The sequence below is a fragment of the Lytechinus variegatus genome, chromosome 3 (genome assembly GCF_018143015.1).
Source record: "Lytechinus variegatus isolate NC3 chromosome 3, Lvar_3.0, whole genome shotgun sequence".
In the NCBI taxonomy this organism is placed as follows: Eukaryota; Metazoa; Echinodermata; class Echinoidea; order Temnopleuroida; family Toxopneustidae; genus Lytechinus; species Lytechinus variegatus.
The window spans coordinates 3,173,867-3,199,143 of record NC_054742.1 but is presented as its reverse complement, the minus strand read 5'-3'; the positions used below and the strand labels follow the sequence as shown (position 1 = coordinate 3,199,143).

The 25,277-nt window shown below is 35.4% G+C and overlaps 3 protein-coding genes across 8 annotated transcripts in view; 1 reads left to right on the top strand and 2 right to left on the bottom strand.

Moving 5' to 3' along the window:
- Positions 1-5,757, bottom strand: part of LOC121409999 (trichohyalin-like) — an 80,650-nt gene extending 74,893 nt beyond the window's left edge. For all 6 annotated transcript variants that reach the window (XM_041601799.1, XM_041601803.1, XM_041601804.1 and 3 more), the window contains exons 1-4: positions 5,685-5,757; positions 2,396-2,594; positions 963-1,109; positions 362-634 (exon numbers count right to left, since the gene is read on the bottom strand). In XM_041601799.1, the coding sequence (XP_041457733.1) occupies positions 362-634; positions 963-1,109; positions 2,396-2,524 (549 nt within the window). In that variant the 5' untranslated portion in view covers positions 2,525-2,594; positions 5,685-5,757. The remainder of the gene's footprint in view (positions 1-361; positions 635-962; positions 1,110-2,395; positions 2,595-5,684) is intronic.
- Positions 5,758-6,694: 937 nt separating this feature from the next.
- Positions 6,695-8,290, top strand: LOC121412170 (UPF0739 protein C1orf74 homolog). The gene has a single exon (XM_041605078.1). It carries the CDS (start codon positions 6,803-6,805, stop codon positions 7,775-7,777), a length of 975 nt encoding a protein of 324 aa, XP_041461012.1. The 5' UTR covers positions 6,695-6,802; the 3' UTR covers positions 7,778-8,290.
- A 7,096-nt stretch (positions 8,291-15,386) lies between these two features.
- On the bottom strand, positions 15,387-25,054 carry LOC121409998 (mesencephalic astrocyte-derived neurotrophic factor homolog). Its single transcript, XM_041601798.1, has 4 exons — positions 24,467-25,054; positions 22,558-22,682; positions 18,939-19,080; positions 15,387-17,240 (listed from the first exon to the last, which is right to left on the bottom strand). Exons 1-4 carry the CDS (start codon positions 24,567-24,569, stop codon positions 17,062-17,064), a joined length of 549 nt encoding a protein of 182 aa, XP_041457732.1. The 5' UTR covers positions 24,570-25,054; the 3' UTR covers positions 15,387-17,061.
- Between the last annotated feature and the right edge of the window lie 223 nt (positions 25,055-25,277).

Genomic DNA, 25,277 nt, shown 5'->3' with positions numbered 1-25,277 from the left:
GATACATGTATCATGTCGATACTAAGTCAAGATAATGATGGGGACAATGAATCGTAACATATAATGGTGATATATATTGGTTCAAAAGATTCAAGGCCAAAGACTCATCAAAATTAATAGGGAAGCCAGTTGGAATTGATCAGAGGGCCTGAAAGTCACCTAGAATACAATATTTTGTACACAAAAATGCTAAAACTAAGGCCTGAAAATATATTACCAGAGCCTGAATTCAGGCTTTTGCCTGAAAACTGGCATCCCTGAATTAAGTCAAGGGCCAAATTCAATCCTAAGGCTAAGTCCCCCATACAAGGAAACCATCTGATTCATAAGACCATGTAAAATTTCTTCAATCTTAAACTACCTCAAGATTCATCACTTTCTTCCTCCTCTGCATATCCTGTCTCTTCTTTTCCTTATCCAACTTCTCTCCCATTGCAATGACTTCATCATATCCACAGTGTGTCCCATGAAGTGGCCAATTACATAGCCACATGCGTATCTCAGAATAATTGATGTCTTCATGAGGGTGTGAACGAGACTCAAGGAATGATTGCCATGTGATGGTTGTAAAATGTTCTTGGTGAGTAGCTTTCATCAAAAACAGACCTTCCTTTACTGATATTCTATCTGCATCCTGGAATATCAAATATGGTAAAAATTGTATTGAGAAACATATTTTCTGTTATTTCTGTCACAAATGACATAAATGTACATGTTCCCATGATGTCGATAAAATATCATGGGCCAGTATTTCTGAATTGGACAGAGAAGCAATATAAATTTTAAATAGGTAACAGCAATCAAAATAGAAGGAAACAATGGGTTTATCATGACACATTTGACTTTCATTACTTGCTTAATATGGAAACCACATGACTGAATAATACTACTGTACATGGAAAGTGGTGAACACCACTCCACTAAAAAAAAAATCTTATAATAAATAAATGTCAAAGACCAACCTTTGTATCTAGAGCTTTGAAGTCCCACCAAGATCCTTGTTCAACCTGCCGTCTCCGCTCTAATTCCACCACCAGATCTAAAAATTGACTCTTCCGACATCTTCCATCAGCTTCTTTGCCACAAACATGTTTTATGGCTTCATGTACCTTATTTGCGAAGAGAGGAATATATTTCAAAGTTTATATATTAAGATTTTTGTATTGTGAGGCGAATGTGTAGGCCTATTGGGAAATAGGTAATAGCAGGAAAAAATCAGACACATGTAACTAAAAATATAACATATTGTCAGTAGAAAATTCATTAAGTTCCCACTGAAACTTTCTACGGATATCAAAATTTACATGGACTCCTGAAAAAAAGTTCTTAAAGCTGCATTAAGGGGGGTGGCAAATTGCCCTTGACTGGATTGAACAATCAGCAAGTCATTCTAAAGCAAAATTGCAGGTAGATCTGGTGTGGGGGATGGAAGAATAAATTTTGAGCCCTCAAGTTATCCTAGTTCATGTGTGGTTCAACAGGAAAGCTTTGACATCCCTTCTTTATATTGTTTCTATAAAGATTGTAATTATTATGATCTCTGTCATGACCTCTAAATTAAGCTTTTATTAAAAAGGGTGATATCAATGTTTCTGAATCAAAGATTTTGAAAGAGTTTAATCTATAAGATTTAGGCCTATACAAGATAGATAGATCTGATATTGTAGGAAGTTTAATTGTACATTTTGGATGCATCTGTTCTGTTCAGTTAAGTATTTAATTCAGTTCAGTTTTGGTATGTTTTTCAATGATTTATCGATACTTGTTCTTATTCATCACATCAGTCGCTGACTTACATGTACTTCCCTCGTCATCTTCATTCCTTTCCTATACAGATGTGCTCATTCATTCCATCCTCACATCTGGTTCTTTTGTTGAACATTCTACATTACATAATCACACTGGTCATTTACCCATCCTCATCCCAGTACTTTCTGATTATTTCCATGATTTGGGTTACGACATTTTCTTTCACTTCATTGCATGGTTAACTGTATGTTAATATTTATATAATTATGTTACTTTTTTTCTCATTTTGATATAGGCCGGGAATGCTAGGTGTATAAAGACAGATATTTTTTAATATAGATGCAAATACAGATAGACACATGATACAGATCTCATTTTATTTTCTTCATCTCCTTTATGTTCCTGTGGAGTTGCTGTGATATTACTTCCTTTCAGAAACAATTTAAGTATGTGTTTATTTTCAAACCCTACAGTGTCATATTATCATTGTGACAAGACTAAAGTGCAATGTTATTCACAAGCTGTTATTTACGATATAAAAGTTGTTCAAATATAAACACAGATAATTAATGCATACTAAAATACAAAAATTGCCCTCGATTATGAGATTTTGGGAAATTAAATATCAATAGGCAAATAAACTTACTTGATCTCTTGCAACAGGCATAAAATAAAATGCCTGGTAAAAATCAAGAATCTCATTGTATTCTATGAAACCTTTCTGTCTGGCATCCAGGAGGTCAAATATGGTGTCAAATTCAGATTCCACTCCCATTTTGATGAATATTACTTAGAAACTAAGAACTTCAATGGCATTGCCATCATGGCTACTGTGTACTTTGCATCTGTATGAATAGGAGGCAAGAAATAAAAAGAATTAATGTACTTTCATGTAGGGCTGTTTTATTTTGAAAATTACAGACAAAGTAATAAGAAATGCAAAACATATTGGTTAGAAATTATAACATTGAAAAGTGTAATTTTTATATCCCACACTCAAAATTTAATTTGTTAGGAAGACAAGTTAGACCTGGAAACTTGACTGCAGGAACAACTGTATTTTTCCAGTAGCTGCGGTATAAAGGTTATTCCTATTTCTTAAGTTGAAAGTGTTGAAAAATGGAAGTGGGGGGGGGGGGGGGTGAATCTACATATATGTGTGTGGGTCCATAATCCATGATAGAACCTTGCCAAAAAGGGTTATGACCTTATGAGAGCTATTTTTGTCTAAAAAACTTTTTTTGGCATCAGACAAGGTGTTATTTCATCAAAGACTACACATCATAAATATTCTACCACCAATCATAATATCTTTAAAAGTAGTTGGCAATTAACAACCTGAAAATTCAAATCCTAATATCTTCAAAATAAACCTAGGCAAGAACTTAATATGAACAATTTTCTCCATTTTTGACTGAACTTGAAGTCTTGTAGCCTAAATCAAAGCCTCAGAATGGCTTTTCTGTGGTATGGAAAGATAAAAAAGCCAAATTTGTAGAAAAAAATTGCATCCAGGGGTGGGGAGGGGGCATTGCTATTACAAGGTGGACATCACATACACTCATTATTGCAAAAGCACACAAAAATGGACTATTTTTTTATTAGCCAGCTATGCGCGCAGACTAGTGCTGCAAGTCAGGCGACATATTCGGGTTTGGTTCGGCAGGGTTCTGCAATTTTTTTCCGAACTTTGGTTCGGTTCGGGTTCCGCAATAAATGCTCAATTAAATTTAACATATAAAAAATAAAGTTTGCCGACCCACAAAAAAATAATTTGGTGAATGATCTGTCATATACATAAATTTTGTTTCTAAAAAGAATAGTTATGAAAATTGTTGCATAACTTTCTTCTGTTTTAATCTTTAAACAAAAATGAGTCATTTCTACTTTCATTTTTAAAATGAAAAAAAAATCAAAAGAAAAAATATTGATAACAAGAGAATCAGGACATTAACAGAATAACAAAGATCAGAATATTTTTTTTCATGATTATTTCATGTACCTGAGATCATGATCGATTACAATGTCATTGCCAATGCAGCTTCTCAAATTGTAAAGTGTTAATCGGGAATGTCGAAACAGTAGACAAACAACCTCCACTAAACTGTTATTATACTGGTAAAATTCCCATTTTAAAGAATATGAAATGTTTTAGAAAGTCCCCATTTTCCGAAAAGTAGTTAAATCTGATCAATCAATTACTTTAAAAAGATAAAATATCAGTCCATTCTTGGTACAGAAAGAACGACGCTAAGTGACTTCAAACATATTTCCAACACGAAAATGAGTACATGGGACTGTACTGTGTATTTTAGTGTTGTGAAATAACTCGGCAATGATCATCAGAACCAAGACGGAACTGATAATGTATCATTTCATTTTCAGTAATTGACCAGATTAAACCACTTTTTAGAAAATATTGACAACTGAAAAACGTTTCAAGTTCAGAATACAAATTTTACCTGTATAATAGCAACTGAGAGCAGGTTGTTTCAACTTTCCTTACCAACCATTTCTGGAACATCGATCAGGGAACATGCGTTGATTTGGTTTGAATTTTTATTCTATTTTTTTTTCAACCTCATTCCTTCATCTCTTATTCATTTATCTTTTATATTAATATGGAAATTTCAGAAGGTGGAACATATATACTTTACCATTAATTTGTCAGTCACAAGGAATTAATTATGTCTTGTCTTTTTCTTTTTTAAATACAAAACAATTAAATGTACGTCCAATTAGAGCAATACGTAATTCAACTACATGTTTTAACCGAGTTAAGCTTAAAATGTCCCTAAATTTTATGAAGAAAAAAATAAATTCATGTTTATAAAAAAATTGAAAATGAGAAAAATTTAATCAAAAACGAGTCTGAAGCTGTCATACTTTGTCATTTACGAGGAATGAATTTATGTCTGGTTCTTTTTCTTTATCAAATACAAAATGATTAGGTCCGATTACGATCGATTACGGCAGTACGTAATTACACCACACTTTTATACTGAGTTTAGCTTCAAAATGTCCCCTCATTTTATCAAGAAAAAATATATCCATGTTAATAAAATATTCTGAAGTTGATAACAGTTCAAAGACGAGATGGGAGCGTTCATAGTAGATGTTAAAAATATACTGAGTGGAATTCTTTTTGTGCACAATCACTAACCAATATATACATATTTCTAATTTTAAACTTAAATCTATAACTATGTAGTCATCGTACTCATGCATCGCAAGTTAACATATTTTTTTTTTAAACCAAACTACCGAACCAGGCCTTTGTGTTTGGTTCGGAAGTGCCAAGTTCGGCGACCTTCCGTTCGGTTTGGCAGTTCGGCTACAGCACTAACACAAACACAGTGCTGAATAAGGAAAAGATTATCAAAATTGGAAAATTTACCAGGAAAACAAAATACTCTTCAATATCATGCATAGTGCACATGGAAAGGATACATGAAAATTGAATATTTCAGACATCAGGTTGTCCATCTTTCAATGGGCAATGCACTGGTCACCTAAAATTACTGTATACAATAAGCTGTTATTTTAGCAGGGGTTTTATTTTTGCAGATTTTGCGAAAATTTGCAGATTGGCTGCGAATTTAACAACATGCCAAATAGAAGTAGAAATCTCGGGGGTGAAAGTTTCAGGTTTTGGGGTCGTGCGTGCAGATGAATGGGAAGGAACACCTGGCTTCGTTGAGAGTAAAGCATACGTAGTAAATCACTAATTCGACTTTAGATCTACTCTAGAACAGTCTTAGCCTCCTGCCCTGGCTACACACTACAACTGGGTATACAGTACATCATACTAACAAAAATAATATTAATTTGCTTGTTATTCTTTTCCAAAGGCCCTAATGGATTGTCGATTTGGATACACCCTGTCCGGATGCACAACTTGCTGAGGCTGAGCTGTGAACGGGGCTGTGAATTACCATGTCTGTACCGAAAATTGCTTCGCTGGCAAGCCGGTCGGCCTCGCACCGTAACTAAGTAGGTACCGTAAGGCGTAAGGTCAGCTGAGCCTGCTGAATTGAATTGGGGCCGGGGATGGATCATGAGACGAGGATGGATGGAGCTCCCTGGAGCTGGCCTTGAGTTGAAGTTGAGTCTGAATTTATGAAAATAATCCTACTTTCCGGAACATCTAACAAAGTTAGGCGAATCTGAACAGAGTAACGCAAAGATTACGACTGTTCATGATACCGTAATAAGGCCTTATCCCGATCTCGGATATTGTCAGCTAGCTAGCGCTAGCGCCAGGCGCTGGGGTATGACGTCAGTGTTGCAAAGGCAACCCAGTGCCAATCAATTAAGCCTTAAAATAAGTAAAGTATAAAAATCAATTTTTTATTAGATTAAAAAAAATCAATTTTCATTTATTTACTTGTAAAATATTTATGTTTATAATTATAAAATAATAAAAGAAAAATTATATTTCAAATTAATTCAAACGTTGAAATATTTGCCAATATTTCCATGGTCTTCCGAAATGAAACTGAAAATCCTAACATGGCCGCGCCCATCAGAGTTAAAGAAAATGAATGTAGTTGCAGTAAACACTAATGACTAATTTCACGAGGAAGCCTGTAAAACCAGGCTTAATTGTCACTATATCATCGAGGATCTAGATCTGGTACAGTTAAATAAACTGAACTTTGTGAAATATTGAAATCTACGCTGAAAAATATTCACACTGAAGATCACCAACACAGATAAGCGCACGTGGGACAGTGTATTATCATTGCTTTGAATGTCGGCCCGACGCTTGACCCGAATCCCATGCAATGTTTGGACCTCATTGGTACTAGGAGTGATCCCGTGCTTATTTGCTAATTTCTCAGCAATTGCACAATTTCTTCCAGATTCCTTTGGCACACATTTTTATTTATACAAATAGACACTTGTCTTTGGTCTTTGCTTTGATGAATTGTGGTCATTTCATTGGATTCTGTACGAACTCATTTTGAAATCGTTACAACTGGAATTTATCTTTAATTAACTCTAATCCACATTGAAACACGCAGCCACAGGATGCAGGACCATCTACTACATGGCTGCCAAGCCCATTCATTTACATAAACAATTGACAAGTATGGATTTTCGGAAACAGATTTCACGATTCTTAGGGAAGGCAGCTCATAGACGATGGAAGGATGTAGCAAGTGACATAATGGCAGTAATTGGAGGAATTAAACCCGGTTTTTTGTATGACTATTCAACTTGTGATTCAAAATCTTTGGACAAACTTGTGGCCGAAATGGAATCATTGACTAAGTGGGAAACGCAGAAAGCTGACATTTCGCCCTCACCTGATAGTGATTCTAGTGAGATGGTTGCAAATCATGGTATTCGAACAACTGGTACATTGAATATAAAGGATGATGTAGTTGTCTTCAACAAAGAAATTTTGATCAGAAAACTCAAACATTTTATTTTCACCATGAAGAGTAATGCAACTGATGATAGTGATAGATTAGGAGAGGAGAACCCATATACCTTAGTTGATGTTAGTGGTAAACTGTCAAATCCAACCTTGGCAGACAGAAGTATTACTCAGGAGATAGTGATCATAGCAAAGGACATTTTAACACAGATTGAAGCTGAATTTGCTGACCCAAGGCGGAGCTCTGGTGAGGTAGCAGTGACTATTCATATTGAAGATCATTGGAATGTATCAACAATATTTGGCCTTTTGCTTGGATACCCAGTATTGTACTGGTATCAAGTTGATACTCAAGACAATTGCCTTGCTTATACTCCTCTCAGTGTCATCAAATGTACATGTAAATGCATGGTTAAAACAAACAACTGTGGCTCTGAGAACGTTTGCAGATCTGTAAGAGAGATGAGCAATCATGATCATGTTATGTACTCGTTCAGTATTCCCAGTATCTTTTTAGAGCATGCAAGCAAACGAATTGCAGAATGGAAAGAGTCTATATGTCATGCTGTAGATTTATGTGAATATTTTACTTCTGCTTCTTTTGAATGTAACACAGTAACATTGCCGATAGTTGCATTATGAATGGATTGTGAAACAAGTCATTTTAGGCCTACAGACCAACAATTAAATGAAGGAATACATGTACATGCCAGTGCATTACGAAAGAATGCATAATTGTTGAAAATTCATTCCATTGCCAAAGTACTAGGGATATAAAGTGCAGAACAATACAACCTGGATTTGTCTTCAATTCTTTTATGGAATTCCCGGTGGGGCCACTTAAGTTGAGCGGATACCATGCGCGACCAAAAAAACATGTAAAAAGGATGTCTTTTTCAAGATAGGGCACGTTACGTACGTAATGTAATTATGGTGTTAAAACACTAAAATAATGAAAAAGGGTATCTATTTCCACTAGGAAATCTACATTTTTTGGGTCAAATTTGCAAGGGTGTAAAAAAATCAAGAGTAAAGTGTTTTATAAAGGATGTACTTTTTGCCCCAAGAGTCAATTGACACTACGTGTTTAGAGTACGATTTTGCGCGAGATGTGGAAGGTGGGGCTGTACCAAACCCAAATGATGTAGGTAAGGGTAAAACTAGTAAAACCGATGACCGACACATAATAGAAATATTGCTGTACTTGTTTAGGGGGTCAATTCAGGGAATACTTGCCAAGGGTGTTTTGTTTCCAATACTTGTTTAGGGTAGGGTTCACACGCCGATACTTGTTAAGGGGTGCATTTTCAGAATATGGAAAAAACATATCTAGGGTGCTTTTCAAGACCCCATGATCGCGCATGGTATCCACTTGTCAATGGAAGTGGCCCCCCTGGATGGAATTATAATTTTGAATTACCGGGTATTTATTTCATTATTCTCTGAATATAAATTTTGAATATGTATTTTTTTACTTTTTACCAAAAAAGGATATCATGACTAGGTCTGTAGAATTGTTTCAAGGGTGAGTTTGGATGAGACGGGAATGTTTTCTTAGATTGTCTTTAAAGGGATGGTCCAGGCTAGAGATATTTCTATCTCAAAGTAAAATTCACATCTAGCAAACTGCTGAAAATTTAATCAAATCGGATAACGTATAAGAAAGTTATTGAATTTTAAAGATCAGCATTATTCCAGTGAAAAAGTTCTAGGCATGTCTTTAAGAATATTTATTAGGTGGGCTGATGATGTCATATCCCCACTTATTCTTTTGTATTTTATTATATGAATTTCGGTTTATTCAATTTTTTTCTACCAAGAACTTAAGCAATTGGATTGACACCTGATTAAATACATTAGTTATTTATTGCCACAACTTACAATGTATTTCATCATAATGGAGACATCATTTACACATGAATGAAATCAATGACACATTTATGATTTCATGTAATAACATAAGGGAAAGTGGAGAAGTGACATCATCAGCCCACCAAATGAATTTTCATTATGTGCATATAACTGTTTTCACAAAATATTGATCATTCAGTAACTGTGTTATCCGATTTTGATGAAATTTTCAATATTTTGCTTGGTGAATTTTACTGTTTATTTAGATGTAAATATTTTCAACCCAGATCATCCCTTTAAAGGGGAAGTTCACCCTGAAGAAAACTTTCTTGTAAAAATAGCAGAAAAAATAGTAAAAAATATTGGTGAAGGTTTGAGGAAAATCTGTTAAAGAGTAAGAAAGTTATTAGAGTTCAAAGTTTTGGATTTGTGACGTCATAAACGAGCAGCTGTCCCATGTGTTATGCAATATAAAATGCATAAATTTCAAATTTTGTATGGTTCCTGATGACTTAATTTTCTTTTCTTTTCATGATCGGGTGTGAAACGATTTGTCTATTGATATACAAAAGTTACAGTGAAAACCATTTTCAATTTTCTGAGAAAATGACATTTCATTGATTTTTTACCATTCGCTATGTAGGAATGCTGCTCGCATATGACGTCACAAATCAAATAATTGAAATTCTAATAACTTTTTAATTATTTGATGAATTTTTCTCAAACCTTCGGCAATATTTTTCATTAATTTTTCTGCTATTTTTACAATAAACTTTTTGTCAGGGTGAACTTCCCCTTTAATGAATGATCAGTAAGGAGTACTAAGGACTAGCCTGCCATATTATTCACTTTATATGTGTATTATGTTACGAGGGTTGAAAACTATTCATACCAGCACTTTGTGTGATTTCAGTTTCTTACATAGAATTATTGAAAATGTTTTAACAACTAAAAAACTAAAAATAACTTAGAGCAAAACTCAATAAAATACAATTTTTTCCTCTTTTAATAAATCTTTTTATTGACATTTGCAAAAATGAAATTCAAGCAATATTGTTCATTCATTAAAGGTAAGGTCACTTGATATATTACACTTTATAAATGACACATATTGTAATTGTATACATATTTTACTTAAATCTGAAATAAAAGATTCAACTCACTGAAGAGCCATACGAAAACAAAGTGTAAGAGATAATGAAATAGTTAGTTGAATTGGATATGGTCATGTGTGATGAGATCTCTGCAGTTTGTAGTGTACCTCACAGTTCTTACATGTAAATTATTCATTATTTTTTTAATGCCCTTTGATCTGTGCATCATTGAATCAGTTTTGCCTTGATATGAATTATTTATTAGTAATAATTTCTTACTCGCTTTTCAAGTTTTTTGTTATATTTGCTTCTGCCTCTACTGAGAGTTACCCACCCTGACGGCGGTCTATAGAAACAATCTCAGTTCAGGATCTAAAGTTTGCTCAGTATTGTCTCTTGGCAAGTTTCATTAATTAACGAGGGTGCATACATGCAGGCAGGGCTCGACATTGGCAGTGGCCCGGGGCAACCTAAATGAGAGTCGGGCCTCCAAAATTCTGTAAAAGCCTACCCTATGTAGTCTAATTGGGCTACCAGTTTTGATAAATTATGTTTTCTATCGTTTTAGGGCCACCAAATTTGCTTTGCAGGCTACCAAGAAAAAAAAAAAATTGATGATTTTGATCGGGCCACCGAAGAAAAAAGTGTGGAGCCTTGTGTTTATAATGTTACATATTTTAGAACAAAAATGTTTAAAGATGAACTAGAATTATTTTAGATTATTGGTTTAATGTTATAACACAGGTCCCAAAGTAGTTCACATAAAGTTGTTGGAATACTAGGTTACCCCCCCATGTTTAGAACCTAGTCACAAAACTTGTTTTTTTACTTATTTCTTCAAATGTAGTACTAGTTTTTATCATCCTTTCACCCTGAATATGAGCAATTATTTTAAAGCAATTCTTGAACAGTATGTATGAAATTCAGTGTAACTGCAGAGAGCCACAGGTATTTATTCAGTGTGTGGTCATCTGCATGCACTATAGTGCCGCAATGATAGAGGAAGACATTAATGTCAACAAAGCTACAGATCTTTCCAGTTGGATAAATTTTTTATTCAACTTTAAAGTAATTGACTTGTAAGTTTAGTCAGACTTTGATGGAATGGAGGATTACTGACACATGACCATTTAGATTAATTAGTGTGAAACTTGTACCCCTTATTGTACCCCTTAAGTTATTTATATACAAAATAACTTATTTTAGTTGGCCTTTCAAGTTTCTATACAAATAATGTATTTTTCTTTAACCGGTTGGTGATTCAAAAGCCACCATTCTGTAAATTAAAATGAAGAGTGGTTTAAAAAAAGTGTGATTTTTTTCTTCTAATGAACGTACTTGGGAAGAATATGTCCAATCACAAGATATGGTATTTGAAGAGTAACTTAAAGCTTGTGTATAGTTTTGGTAAATCCACCAAAATGCACCTATCACTATTCCAATTCATTGGTAGCTAATATGAATGGATATGCCCTATAACAGTTATGATGTGGAGGATACGAAATCAAAATGTGTTTTACAGGATAAATTTTGCGATTTTACATGGAAATTTAACTTGATCGGGTCACCCGATCAAATTAAAATATCTGTGTGTTTTTGTCTTTCAATTAAATCCTATTCCAAATCATGGAATGGGCTGAAACTTTCAAGGTATGTTCTTTGTCTGTAACTTTTTGATATCTAATCACTAAATTTATAAGATAAGTGCTTGAATGCCCATTTTTTAAATTTAAAACAAGCATCGCCGAGAGAGGGCGCTATATATCCAAGATTTGAATATTTGAAATTTTCTCAGAGAAGTGCAGTTGAAAAAATATCTAACGGTCTCTACGCTTCAGTAAGACTGTCATATTAGATGATATTTGATTATCAATCACATTATTGACCCTTTGCCAAAGCTATACACAGGCTTTAAGCATTTTGCTAAAAATAAAAAAATTGTCAGGGCAGGATGTACACATTATTAAGAATGTGAACTAGAGAGGAAAAAAAGGAAACTAACTTTGTTAAGGCCTTCCAACCTGTCCTCTTATACATGTATGAAAATTTGGCATAGTGGACATGATCTGCAAGATTATTCCATGGAGATATTTACAAAGTACAATATACATATCTCTGCCCTGTTATATAGTACCATTAAAGAGTACATATATTATATAAATAGTGTACAATCTATTGTACAATATACTGGATTATATGTACGACAAATATAAAATTATCCCAAGTGCAGGTTTATTTCACCGAGGCCGAAGGCCGAGGTGAAATAGGCTTGCACGAGGGATAATTTTATATTTGGAGTTCATATAGTCCAGTAATATTGTATGATAGAAGTTCACTATTTATTATAGTAAATAGATCCCTCAATCTAAGCCCCCCATCATGGATTTTACCATAGTCTAGATCTAGATGGCATACGTTCTTCTTACCTTATATTTGTGAAATTCCAATTGAACACGATGTTCAATTTGTCGTCTGCTGCAAGGGGTTAAACCACGTAAATTTGTATTTCTATCTGCTATCGGAAATTATAAAAATGCTACTTTGGGAAATCGATATACAAATATATAGATTGAAAACAAATTAATCGATATTCTCCCCATTCATTTAACACGGGTTTTGCCATCCAAAAATCGAAAGTTATATTGTACATATGTACAATATAACTTTTTGAAGGGAGGTCACGTGGTACCAATCCAGCCAATCACAGCTCGTATTTTACTACCACTATTTACTATAAGATCATATTTCATAGAGCATGTCCCCCCCCCGTTTTGACATGATAGTTTAGTTCATTGTGGCCCAAGGTAAGACCAATTGGATGCCTAATTAGCCCCATGGAAATTGATGTAAATTGGCTTAGTACATAAATGTTTAGAACTGATTACATCAGGGCCATCTATTGTAGGTATTAGTGGCCACATCCCTTGCCTTGTGAACCAATTCCCATCTGGGCCATGTTGCACAAAAAGTTCTATTTACATGAAGTAACTTCACCATCCAATGGTACTTTCCTAAAATCCTATTCTGATGGGCTGTTGAACATTTGTTAAACAAATTATAATTTCCTCCTATAAAGCCTCTTAATTTACTATCTATTGTCCACAGCAGACGGCATTTGAATAGTAATGAGTCAGAAAGAAGAGGATCGAGGGTATTTGAATTCCAGTTCATCGTGGCTTAGCCGTGAACCAGAATAGCCTGGTGGTTGAGTCGCTGCCCGAAAAGCAGTAGATGGCAGGTTTGAATCCCACTGGTTCCAATTTTTGCTGACTGATGATTTTCATACAGATCGAGCATACTGATCTTATGATTTTCATTACAGATCGAGCATACTGATCTTAAACAAATAGGAGTAATGCTGAAAATTTGTTAAACAAATTATAATCCTATAAAAGCCTCTTAATTTACTGTTGAACGTTGATACCATTGGATGGCAGAGTTACTATAAATTCAGTTACTATAAAGCAACATGGTCAGATTGCTGTGTGTTTGGTATCATACTCCACCTAGTCAAGGTATGCAGAATGGTGTCAAATTGAAGCAGAATGTAAAAGACCAAATTTATTGCCTCAAATGATCAAGATGTTTATATCAATTTTCCACACTAAATTTGATTTGTTGAACTATCTTTTCAGTAAACATATACTTGTACACAGTACAATTCAGTTTTCATTTGCATGTTCATGTAAATACAAAGTCCAACTTCCATAAAATCTAACATTAATGCACATAAATGTAAAAATTCTGTATCAAATCAGACAGATTTATGGTCCAAATCAATTGGCATGGGACAGTACCTGTTTTAAAAGGGAAATCCAACTAATACAAAATTGTTTTTTAACAATAATATAGTCAGAGGTAAATGATAAAGGGATGAACTTTATTTGAATTTACTGTTGTCTGCATAGGTACATGTAACATCATTGTGATGTACATGTAGGGATGATCCAGGCTGAAAATATATCTTAATACAGAGTAGAATTCACTGAGCAAAACGTCAAAAATTTCACCAAAATCGGATAACAAATAATAAAGTTATTGATGTTTAAAGCTTAGCAATATTTTGTGAAAACAGTCGTTATGAATATTCATTAGTTGGGCTGATGATGTCACATCTCCATTTTCTGTTTTTTATGTTACATAAAATCATTTTTTTTAATAATTTCATACTTGTGTGAATAATATGTCTCCCTTATATTGAAATAAGTTGCAGCAATAAATATGCACTAAATCAGTTGTCAATACAATTTTTCTTGTTCTTGGAGGAAAAAATTTGAATAGTCCTAATTTCATATAATAAAATACCAAAGAGCAAGTGGAGATGTGACATCATCAGCCCACCTAATGAATATTCATGATGACTGTTTTCACAAAACATTGCTAAACTTTAAAATTCAATAACTTTGTTATTAATGTTATCCAATTTTGAGGAAATTTTCTGCATTTCGCTCAGTGAATTCTACTCTATTTATTAAAGGACAAGTCCACCCCAACAAAAACTTGATTTGAATAAAAAGAGAAAAATTCAACAAGCACAACACTGAAAATTTCATCAAAATCTGATGTAAAATAAGAAAGATATGGCATTTTAAAGTTTCGCTTATTTTCAACAAAATAGTTATATGAACGAGCCAGTTACATCCAAATGAGTGAGTTGATGACATCACTCACTATTTCTTTTGTATTTTATTATATGAAATATGAAATATTTTGATTTTCTCATCATTGTCATGTAAAATGAAGTTTCATTCCTCCCTAAACACGTGGAATTCCATTATTTTAACATTTTGTGCTTCAGGCAAGGAGGTCCTAATTGTCAAATTCTTAAAAATTGAAATATTGTATAATTCAAACAATAAAAAACAAAAGAAATAGTGACATCATCGACTCTCTCATTTGGATGTAACTGGCTCGTTCATATAACTATTTTGTTGAAAATAAGCGAAACTTTGAAATGTCATAACTTTCTTATTTTACATCCGATTTTGATGAAATTTTCAGCATTGCGCTTGTCTGATTTTTCTCTATTGATTCAAATCAGCATTTTTCTGAGGTGGACTTGACCTTTAAGCTTTACATACATGTACTTTCAGCCCGGACCATCCCTTTATAAAGGATTAATTCCTCCATTCGCTCCTATATACATGTACACATGCCATACTTTGCAAAAGTTTTCAAAAAGAGGAAACAAGATTAGGAGAGGAACTCAGGATTACTAATTAACCAAGTACATTTCATATGGGACAGTTGCAATAATTTACTCATCAAATTGCTTTAGTTTAGAGATCTCATTTTTCAAATGGCCATAGCTTATCAACATGCATGATTTTCTTATTTTTCTCCTTTCATAAAAACATTTCTTTAATATAATGGTAAAGGTTGGATGGAATCCCTTCAAGATGTCAGTCATGAAGAACACTACTTTCAAAGAAAATTTCAATGATTCAAACAATGCACTGATGCTATTATGAAATATTTGGAACATAGCAAGTACTTTCATATAAACAGTTCAATATTCATTGAAACGTAAGGTATCTCAGTTAATAGATCAAGATTATTCAAATCTGTCTTGTAAAATCCATACTGTAAGGGTAGAGCACAGCTTTGGCCATGAATGCAAAGATTCACATTGACCTTTTTACAGTCATTCCTCTTTTCTTTCTACATTTTGACTTTTACACACAAAAACAAGATTAAAAACTTTCATATGATACCAGTGAGTACAGAGAGCTTTATTGAGAGACTGAGTGAGTTGTACTATTGTGTAAAATCTCACATTTTTTTTTATTTTTGGGATTTTAATTCTGTATTAACATCACTTTTAAGATTTTTTTTTACATCATTTTGATAATAGTAATAACAAATGAAGACGTGCAATTTATTGAAAGTACCATGAAATGTGTATTTCAGACTATTTTTCAGAACAGGCTCTCATACCCTTGCATATTGTGAATTATTCAGTATGAAACAAAATGCTACATATTTTTGTAGCTGGATTTTACCTCTTTTGGTTAGAACATTACCAAATATTACCCTGAAATACGCATTTCTTGTGTGATGAGGAAATTCAAAGAGCCATCTTGTAATTATAGTAAACCTCTCAGTCTTCATTTGTTGAGTTTAAGTCATGTAAATTATTTAGAGGCAGAGTTGACTGTAACACAACTAGCAACTATCTCACATGGAGTTTTATTAAAGCAGAATCCAACCCAAATAGAAGTTTCAGAGTAAAAAGAATAATCAGACAAGTAGATAGGTGAAAATTTAAATATCGGACAAACAATTAGAAAGCTATGAATTTTTAAAAGTTGTAAAACTTGGTAATCACTATACCTATGGATACTTCAAATTGGCCAGTGATGATGTCATAGTGATGTAGGCAATGACTACTCAGTTTCTATTTACTCCAATACATTAAATGGCTAAAATTTTATATGTTCTTCAACAATTTTTTTTTCCAAATATTTATATTGAGAGGAATGGGTACTTGGGAGAAAACCAAAAATCTATAATAATTAAGTACATGGCCTATGGGAAAGTTGTCCTCTCCACTTGTCAGTTGTTACTTACCCAGTTGCCAAATTGAAATTTTCATGATCTTAATTTTTCAATTTTGAAACAGCCATAACTTTCTTATTGCTTGTCTGATTTCATTCAAACTTTCACCATTCTGTTTTATTATTTTCCCTCTCGCGCAACATTTACTGATCAAGGTTGGATTCCCCTTGAGATTAAGTTTGAGTAAAAACCATGCTTAGTGCTATTGCACATGAGGTATCGCATTCAAATATCAACCATAGTTTTCTGAAATGGATGCTTCTTCAGCATGACTTTGCAAACTATTGGTTTTAAGAGTGATTTTAAGTCAAACTTAACTTTGTGTAACAGCTCATGTAAGGAATGAATAAGATGTATTAGAAAAACTATACAAAATACAAATTTCTTTTCCAATAAATAACCTAAACTCATTTACAGCACAAGTTATAAGTCTTCTCTTGGTTTCTGCTTGACATACTTAGGTTTGAGTTCTTCAATACGCTTTACAAAGTCACTCTTTTCTATACATGATTTGCAGTCTTCTTCCCAATCACTTAGAATTTTCTTGAGTTCCTTCACTCTGAGCTTCTTCAGATCAACAGAATCAAAGTCAATTTGTTTCTCTGAATAAATGAAATAAAAGAGAATAAACTGTGGATTAGAACAAGATTTATTCAGCTTGGATGATCGTTATGTATAAGAAAGCTAAAAGATTTCTACAATTTCTTGGCAGAGAGACCATATACAACGTTACTGTTTGATGCCTGCAACAATAAACTCCGGGGGGGGGGGGGGGGGGGCACTCAGTATATAATGCGTGGTGGGTACTATGTACATGTATGTGCTTCAGAGAGGACCCCCATTTTCACACTCAAATTCCGTTCCTAAGCATGGCATTTTCTTCTAATCACAGAAAATATACGAAATCTGTTCCAAAGCTTCGCATATTTTTTGTTATGCTGTTCCAGCCTCATTGATCCGCTACAATGCATTTTTGGTCAAAAGCGGCCTGCAGAGCGCTGTCCGACCATTGCCTCTGCGTGAGCGAACCCATAGGGATGCATACGTACTCACATGCAGGCAAACCTTTCCAAGGACCCCCGTTTTCACAAACATTTGTAGTTCCAAAGACCCTACTTTTTACAATAAGCCTTTTCCAAAGCCCTCGTTTTTTGTCTAACCAGAAACCTACCACTTTTGTGGTCGAGTGCCCCCCCCCCCCCCGATAAACTTCTCATCAATGCTCATTCTATATTTAGCACAGAGCAGCTTAGGAACAGATATGCATCCATGTAATTAAAGAATCAAATTGAATAATTGATACACTGTTTCTAATACAAAAATGCAAGAAGTGGTTACTTTCAATCTACAGACTCTGAACTGCCCTAGAAAATCTTTAGGTCACAAACCTCACCTTATGCAGGGGGTGCAGAACGGTTTTCAAAGTGGGGGAGGGGGGCTGACCATGCAAAAAAATCACAATATGGTCATTTTTCCATTGTTTCCTGTTATGATCATGCATCATCATTTTTTTCATGGGTGTATCAGTTTTATAATGGATGGTTGGAGCTGTTATACATCTGTAATGGGTGAAAACTTTCCACTTAATTTCAATACACAAAATTGAACCCCCTTTCCTTCCACAAGACTGGATTTACATATTTTCCTTTACAGTGGCCTGCCATTGACAAATCATGGGGAAGTTGAATGATCAATACCAAATTTGCAAAAGGCCAATTGACTTGCATAATATAATCCGTCCATCATGTGAGCCTGTCGGACTAATGCAATAAAAGTTCAGACAGCACAAATTTGACGGAACTTGTGATCGCTATTTACTTTGGGTTGTTCTAGTTTCCAACAATTCCTAGACTCTAAGCAGGTCTCTTGATAACTAAACCAAAATAAATATCCTCTGTGAAGTTACATGTTTCAAAGTGAAAACACAACAAAAGTTTACTTCTGGTTGGTTAGTCTACTAACTATTGCTCTCCTATATTAGACCTTCCAGACATGCCGGCGTCTATTACATAACACCCCCAGGCATGCAGCTGAGTGAAAGATTTTAATCCCTTCTCTGTTCTGAGATTGGCCTTGATTTCCCCATGATTTGTCAATTTAAGGTCGCTTTAATTAAGATCATTAGGACATAGGTGAATGTTCCATAATTTGGTTGATTTATTTAGTAATATTTGAGCATGAAGGGCAGGCTGCATGGAGAAGTCACATGTGTTAACAAAAATATGTGGAATCAGATTTGTCAAGACACTTCATACAATGACCATCTAGTTCCAGTAGGCAATGGGTTCAATACTACTCACCATACTTGAGCTCACAAATCTGACTATCTTTCTTGTTTAGTTTCTCACAAATTCTTTCTGGTGGGAGAGGTACTGATAGTGGTTTGATGAGATCATTCAACATGCCTGTTGCAGCATCTGCTGTTCCTCCCATGTAATAGCACTGATAAAAAAGGTAATAAGACAAACATAAGAATATTTTTCAACTTGACTTGATATTAGACAGTAGAGTCTACTTACAATGTATGTTGACTTTCCACAGAGTAAAATGATTGCCTGAACTCGAAGTGCTATCCAGACCTGACAATGCAAAATATGGGTCAAATTCTTCTATTAAAGTTGAACAGATTTCTATGTTCTAATGAGTAGTCATTTGTATTTAAGTTGGTACTCCAGGCAAAAATAATTATATCTAAATAACTGGATTGAAACTCAATGAGCAACATGCTGAAAACATCAAATATGATAAATAACAAAGTTATTGAATTATTAAGTTTGGCAATTAGAAAAAAAATATGTATGGGGTGGCAAATATTTCACAATTATGCAATCCTCACTTTCCTTGAAATCATAATTGTTTCTGTCTCCCTTGTAAATAAAATAAATTGCAGCAATGATTATCTTACACATTAATCAGAAGTCACATCCTGAAGGACAAAATATGAATGTACAATACAAAAGTAAAGTGGGTATTTGACATCAGCTTGCTCAATGCATTTTTTTTTCATTTTTTCATTACTGAATCAACTACCAGATTTGACTGTACATTGTTTATAAATTTTTAGTGTTATGCTTGTTGAAATTTTCTCTTTTTATTCAAATCAAGTTTTTGTTGGGGTGGACTTGTCCTTTAATCTATAGACTGTGGGATGGTCGCTAAAATTGTGACTTTCCGTGGGGCGGCAAATACAACCACGGTTCTTGGACATGATAATATGTAAAATATTATGAGTGAATACATGCACAATGTTGCCATCGATAAATTTTGCTCCTGACCTCAAAATTAAAATAATAATATGCAAAATCGTACCATTGATTCGACTGGAAATTCCGCCATTCACCCCGTGTGTTAAGGACTTCCGTGAACGCGCGCAAGCGTGCACAATGCATGTAACCTCGTTCGCGTTTTATTTTTTTTATTCGCTGTGCATGATATACGTTATAATACAGAATATACGATGGCGTATAAGATGTCGTCGTCTTCGTCGTGTTTTGACAGCGAAAATGACGATTTATCACTAGCAAATATATGCTACATGCACGTCTTACCCAAGGAAAGAGGGCCAGTAAATTCCTTTCAAGTAAAGAGCTAGAACAATTTTAAGCCTTTGCTGCATTTGTTGATGTAGACTACCTGAGACTTCAGAATAAAAATAGCTATTCGTGCAGCAGAGAAGTTTGCGATTGACTTGCATGCAGCCCGGCCCCGGGAGACCAGCCCGACGTCCGACCAGCATTTCCGCAAGATCCGAATGGATCAAAATAAATATAGATGTTCGATGTAGGCCTACCGCGTTTACATCTTGCCCAGAGCCAGGTCAAACATCGTTCGTATATCACCAGCATTGAGCAATCAAGCGATCGAAGGTAATTTGTTTTCACTTTGTGCTCTTGCATTTCACTCTCTGCAAAAGTGAAGCGGTGCAAACTTTGATGATTTTTGTATAGGTCTACATCTAGATTTCTTAATTGAGTCGATGAATAATGTGACTCATGACTTACTTCGTCTTCTATTCATAGGCTTGTAAATGTGGCGGTGAAGTAAGTCATGACATGAGTCACATTATGTATCGATTCAATTAAGAAATCTAGACCTATACAAATATCATCAAAGCTTGTACTGCTTCACTTTTGCAGAGAATGAAATGCAAAAGCACAAAGTGAAACAATTTTGGCATGGACAAAGATCGCTATAACAAGGATCACCATCTCAAAATCATCCTCTGTATCTTTTTCACCTTCGATAGCTTGATTGCTGGAATGCTGGTGATACGAACGATGTTTGACCTGGCTCTGAGCAAGATGTAACGCGTTACATCTATAACGTTAGTTTGATCCATTCGGATCTTGCTGCAATGCTTGTCGGGCTGGGCAGGAGCGTAACGGGTCGGTGGCCATGCAGGAGGGGCAAGAGCAAAAAAATCTCCGGTCTTATCAGGGTCAGATCCATGATTTTCCAAAAGGGGGCTAATTTTTCAGAGGAAAATTTCGACCAGCCCCCCCCCCCAAAAAAAAAAAAAAATTCAACCAATTGACAAGCAAAAAAAATAAAGGTTTTCACCCACAAATGAAGTATATTTCGTACACGAAAAAAAGGGTCTTCAATTTCAAAAGAGGGGGCACACCTTTGTTTTAATGGCATATTTACATTACAAATTTTAGTATTTTGCTTCTCAAAAGGGGGGGGGCAACATTTTGAGGGGCGATATGGTGTATCGGGTAAAAAAGCAATGCGAGTGAGCAAAAAATTATACATTTTTATTACAAAAATCCAATTTCAGATTTTGACATAATGTTAAAGAAGATAACATATTTTTCACCCTTCTCTCTTTCCTTTTCCTTTTTTTTCTTGGTCTGTACGCCACGGTAAACAAGATTTTGTTTATGATTTTGCATGCTTATTTTTAGAAAAAGTAAAATCACCTTTTCATGACAATCTATCTGTATTTCTTTCTTTCTTTTTCCAGTTCCTCTTTTTCCCCTTTCCTTTTCCCCCTTTTCTTTTTTCCCCTTTCATTCTCCCCCTTTTCTTTTTTCCCCTTTAAGTTCCCGGTGAACTCCGCCAGGGGGGATAGCTTGCCCCCCCCCCTGCACTGTTAAGCCACTGCTCCCTGGGATGGGCCGGGTTGCATGCAAGTCAATCGCAAACTTCTCTGCTGCACGAATAGCTATTTTTATTCTGAAGTCCCAGGTAGTCTACATCAACAAATGCAGCAAAGGCTTAAATTTGTTCTAGCTCTTTACTTGAAAGGAATTTACTGGCCCTCTTTCCTTGGGTAAGACGTGCATGTAGCATATATTTGCTAGTGATAAATCGTCATTTTCGCTGTCAAAACACGACGAAGACGACGACATCTTATCCGCCATCGTATATTCTGTATATAACGTATATCATGTACAGCGAATAAAAAAAATAAAACGCGAACGAGGTTACATGCATTGTGCACGCTTGCGCGCGTTCACGGAAGTCCTTAACACACAGGGTGAATGGCGGAATTTCCAGTCGAGTCAATGGTACGATTTTGCATATTATTATTTTAATTTTGAGGTCAGGAGCAGAATTTACCGATGGCAACATTGTGCATGTATTCACTCATAATATTTTACATATTATCATGTCCAAGAACCGTGGTTGTATTTGCCGCCCCACGGAAATGAAAAACTAGAGACATTTTCCTTGTCCATCCCACAGTCTACTAGGATCATGACTGTATAGAGGATGGGTTAGTCTGCAAGTACAGACTCCTAATGTTTAGAATGAATAGATGCCAAGCTATCTGTCTGTGTCAAATAATAATGGTAGAGCCAGTCTCTGTACATCATAAATCTAGTCTTACCACTTCAGACTCTGCATTATGTAAATTGCGAAAACCAAGGGTCTGTGCTTGCAGACTAATGATGGGTCAGTAGGGCTACTTACAAATCTGTTTTCTTTTCCTTTGGCATCCTTACAGTACTTTCGTATCTTCTTCTCTATCTTGTCTTCACTCTTTCTGTCTTCATTCGTCATGATGCTTTCAAGGTGTTTTACAACAGAAATACACACTGTAAATGAATAAACAATGGGTGTCAGTAGTATTTGTTATGTTGACAAATTATAAAAAGCTGTTTCAATAGACAGGTTTAGCTTGTAGGCCTATGGCTATGCCAGGAGAGCATTCCAAACTGCTGAAAAATGGAAGCCCTAAACTAAACTGTATGGTAGTGGATCATATTATCGAACACTTTTCAAGAATTCAATCACATCAAACACATTTTTCTCATGAAATTCACCAAACTTTCACCACTAATACCAAAATACCTACAAAATATAAATGTGTAATAATTTTGCCGCTTGACATTGCTTTTCTTTTTTACGATATATCAGTTTCCAATCAGACCCCTTTGCATGTGGAATACTTTGGTCACTTAAAAAGGTATTGTATAAGCCTGTTCACGATTGTAAACTGTGCACGAGCAGAAAAAGGTCATTTGAGTTAGGTGTCATATGAGAGTCTTGCATGTAAACTTTAACGTTGACCTGAAAATGACCATTGACCTTACCATGTGACCTCTGACTGCAGCATAACATGCAGGTCCCCCAAGTCCATCTACCATCCAAGTTTGGTTGAAAAGCAACTTATGGTTGTGGAGTTAGGTGTCATTAGAGAGTCTTGCATGTAAACTTTAACGTTGACCTGAAAATGACCTTTGACCTTACCATGTGACCTCCGACTGCAGCATAATATGCAGGTCCCCCAAGTCCATCTACCATCCAAGTTTGGTTGAAAAGCGACTTATGGTTGTAGAGTTAGGTGTCATAAGAGTCTTGCATGTGGGTCATTCCATACCTTCAGTAGAGGCGCACGGCCAATATGGGAGACTCTCTCCAATAAGGGAGACTATCTACCATATTGGAAACTTGCTTTGCAAAAGAACAAAAGAAACAACACCAACAAAAGTATGATTTTTTCCACCCAGACTTTTGTCCCACCGAGGTCAGAAGCCCATTTGTTTTGTGTGTGGATGACAACAAAAATCCTTATAAAAACAAAAGTAGACGGTGAATTTTTAAAGTAGACGGTGAAAAGGGGTAATATTTCATGAGGAATCTGCTTATCACATTTTTATTTGCCGCCAAGGTAATCCTTTTTAAGCAAATGTAAACAAAGAAAATTGGTCTCCAAAACTGGAGACTGTCTCTGAAATTGGATACCAAAATTCTTTATGAAAGTCTCTGATATTGGAGATAATCTCTCTCATGGGAGACAGTCTCCAATATTGGCCGTGCGCCTCTACTGACCTTGTTCATTGAATGAGTGTCTTCAACTTCAAGTATGAATTGAAGGACACAGGGGCCGATTGCACGAAAGGGTCTTTCCAAGTTCAAGAACCATCTTTCGTGTCGCCCATCTTTTATGATACGCTATAAGCAGGGTAATTTTGAAATTTATGATAGAGAATAAGATTCGTTAGCTTGCTTTTCAATCAAATTTTATACAATTTCATGATATCATTTTATAAACAAATATTTTGTTTATTTTAACGGACGAATGAAATGTTTGCAGATGATTTATTTAAAATGCTTTTCACATGGCGCATCATAAAAGATGGGCGTCACGAAAGACGGTCCTTGGAAAGACCCTTTCGTGCAATCGGCCCCTGGTCTACCCGGCCCTGAAGAAGAAGCGAAGAAGTCTAGTATTAGCAAGGAGCTTCCTTGGTATTTATATTAACAAGTACGGTAACAAAGCCAAGGCCCAAACCAAGGTAAAGTTGGATTTATTTATACCCCTTGCCTTGGCCCTTACTTAGCCCATAGCCTAGGCCTTTATGGCTTTAATACTCACCATCACACTCTCCTTCCTTTATTTTGGCTTCTGCAAAAAACTGCATCAGCATAACCGAGAGAAAGACAATAGCTGAGCACATTGGCTGTGACGAAGCCTTCATGATGAATCGCTCTCCTTGTAACGTTACAATATTAGATTCCTCCAACTCAAAGACCAAATCGAATCCTGCTTTGGCTGATACGACGTACGCATACAGCTTGTTCTACTAACGAGACGTGCAAGAACTAATGCCCGTCAAGTTCGGCGTTAGATTCATTAGATCACCGCACTGTCAACTGGCCTGGCAAGCAAGCAGCGCAGCTCACTATTACACGTGTACATTTACCGTATTTTACGGTACATTTGGCGATGCTTGATTGGCGAACAGCTGTGACGTAAGAAAGAGGTCAGTGATTTTGTGGAACAAAATGGCAGCCTCCATAGGAATTTACTTTGGCGGAACAACTGCTTGTGTGGCAATTCACAAGGTAAGCATTTAGTTCTGTGTGCCAGGATACAATTGCCCAATTAATTAGATAAATTTGAATCGATTTTTTAATTGATTGTGATGTGATTTGTGGTGGGAAATGGTACTAGGCTGCTTGCCCATGCCATGGCATGTCCGTCGTCGATCGACTTTGCACGTGTGTCTGTGCTGTGGGCCATGTCTCAGTCTCAGCTCAGCCCCGCATATACAGAAATATGCAGGGCTCGAATTAATCCAAGGCCATCCAAGGCCATGGCCTTAGATGCCCACAGAAATGGCCTTGATGCCCTTTCAAATATTTGTAGACTGAAGGCCAAAATAACTGCCCTTATTTGCTGTGGC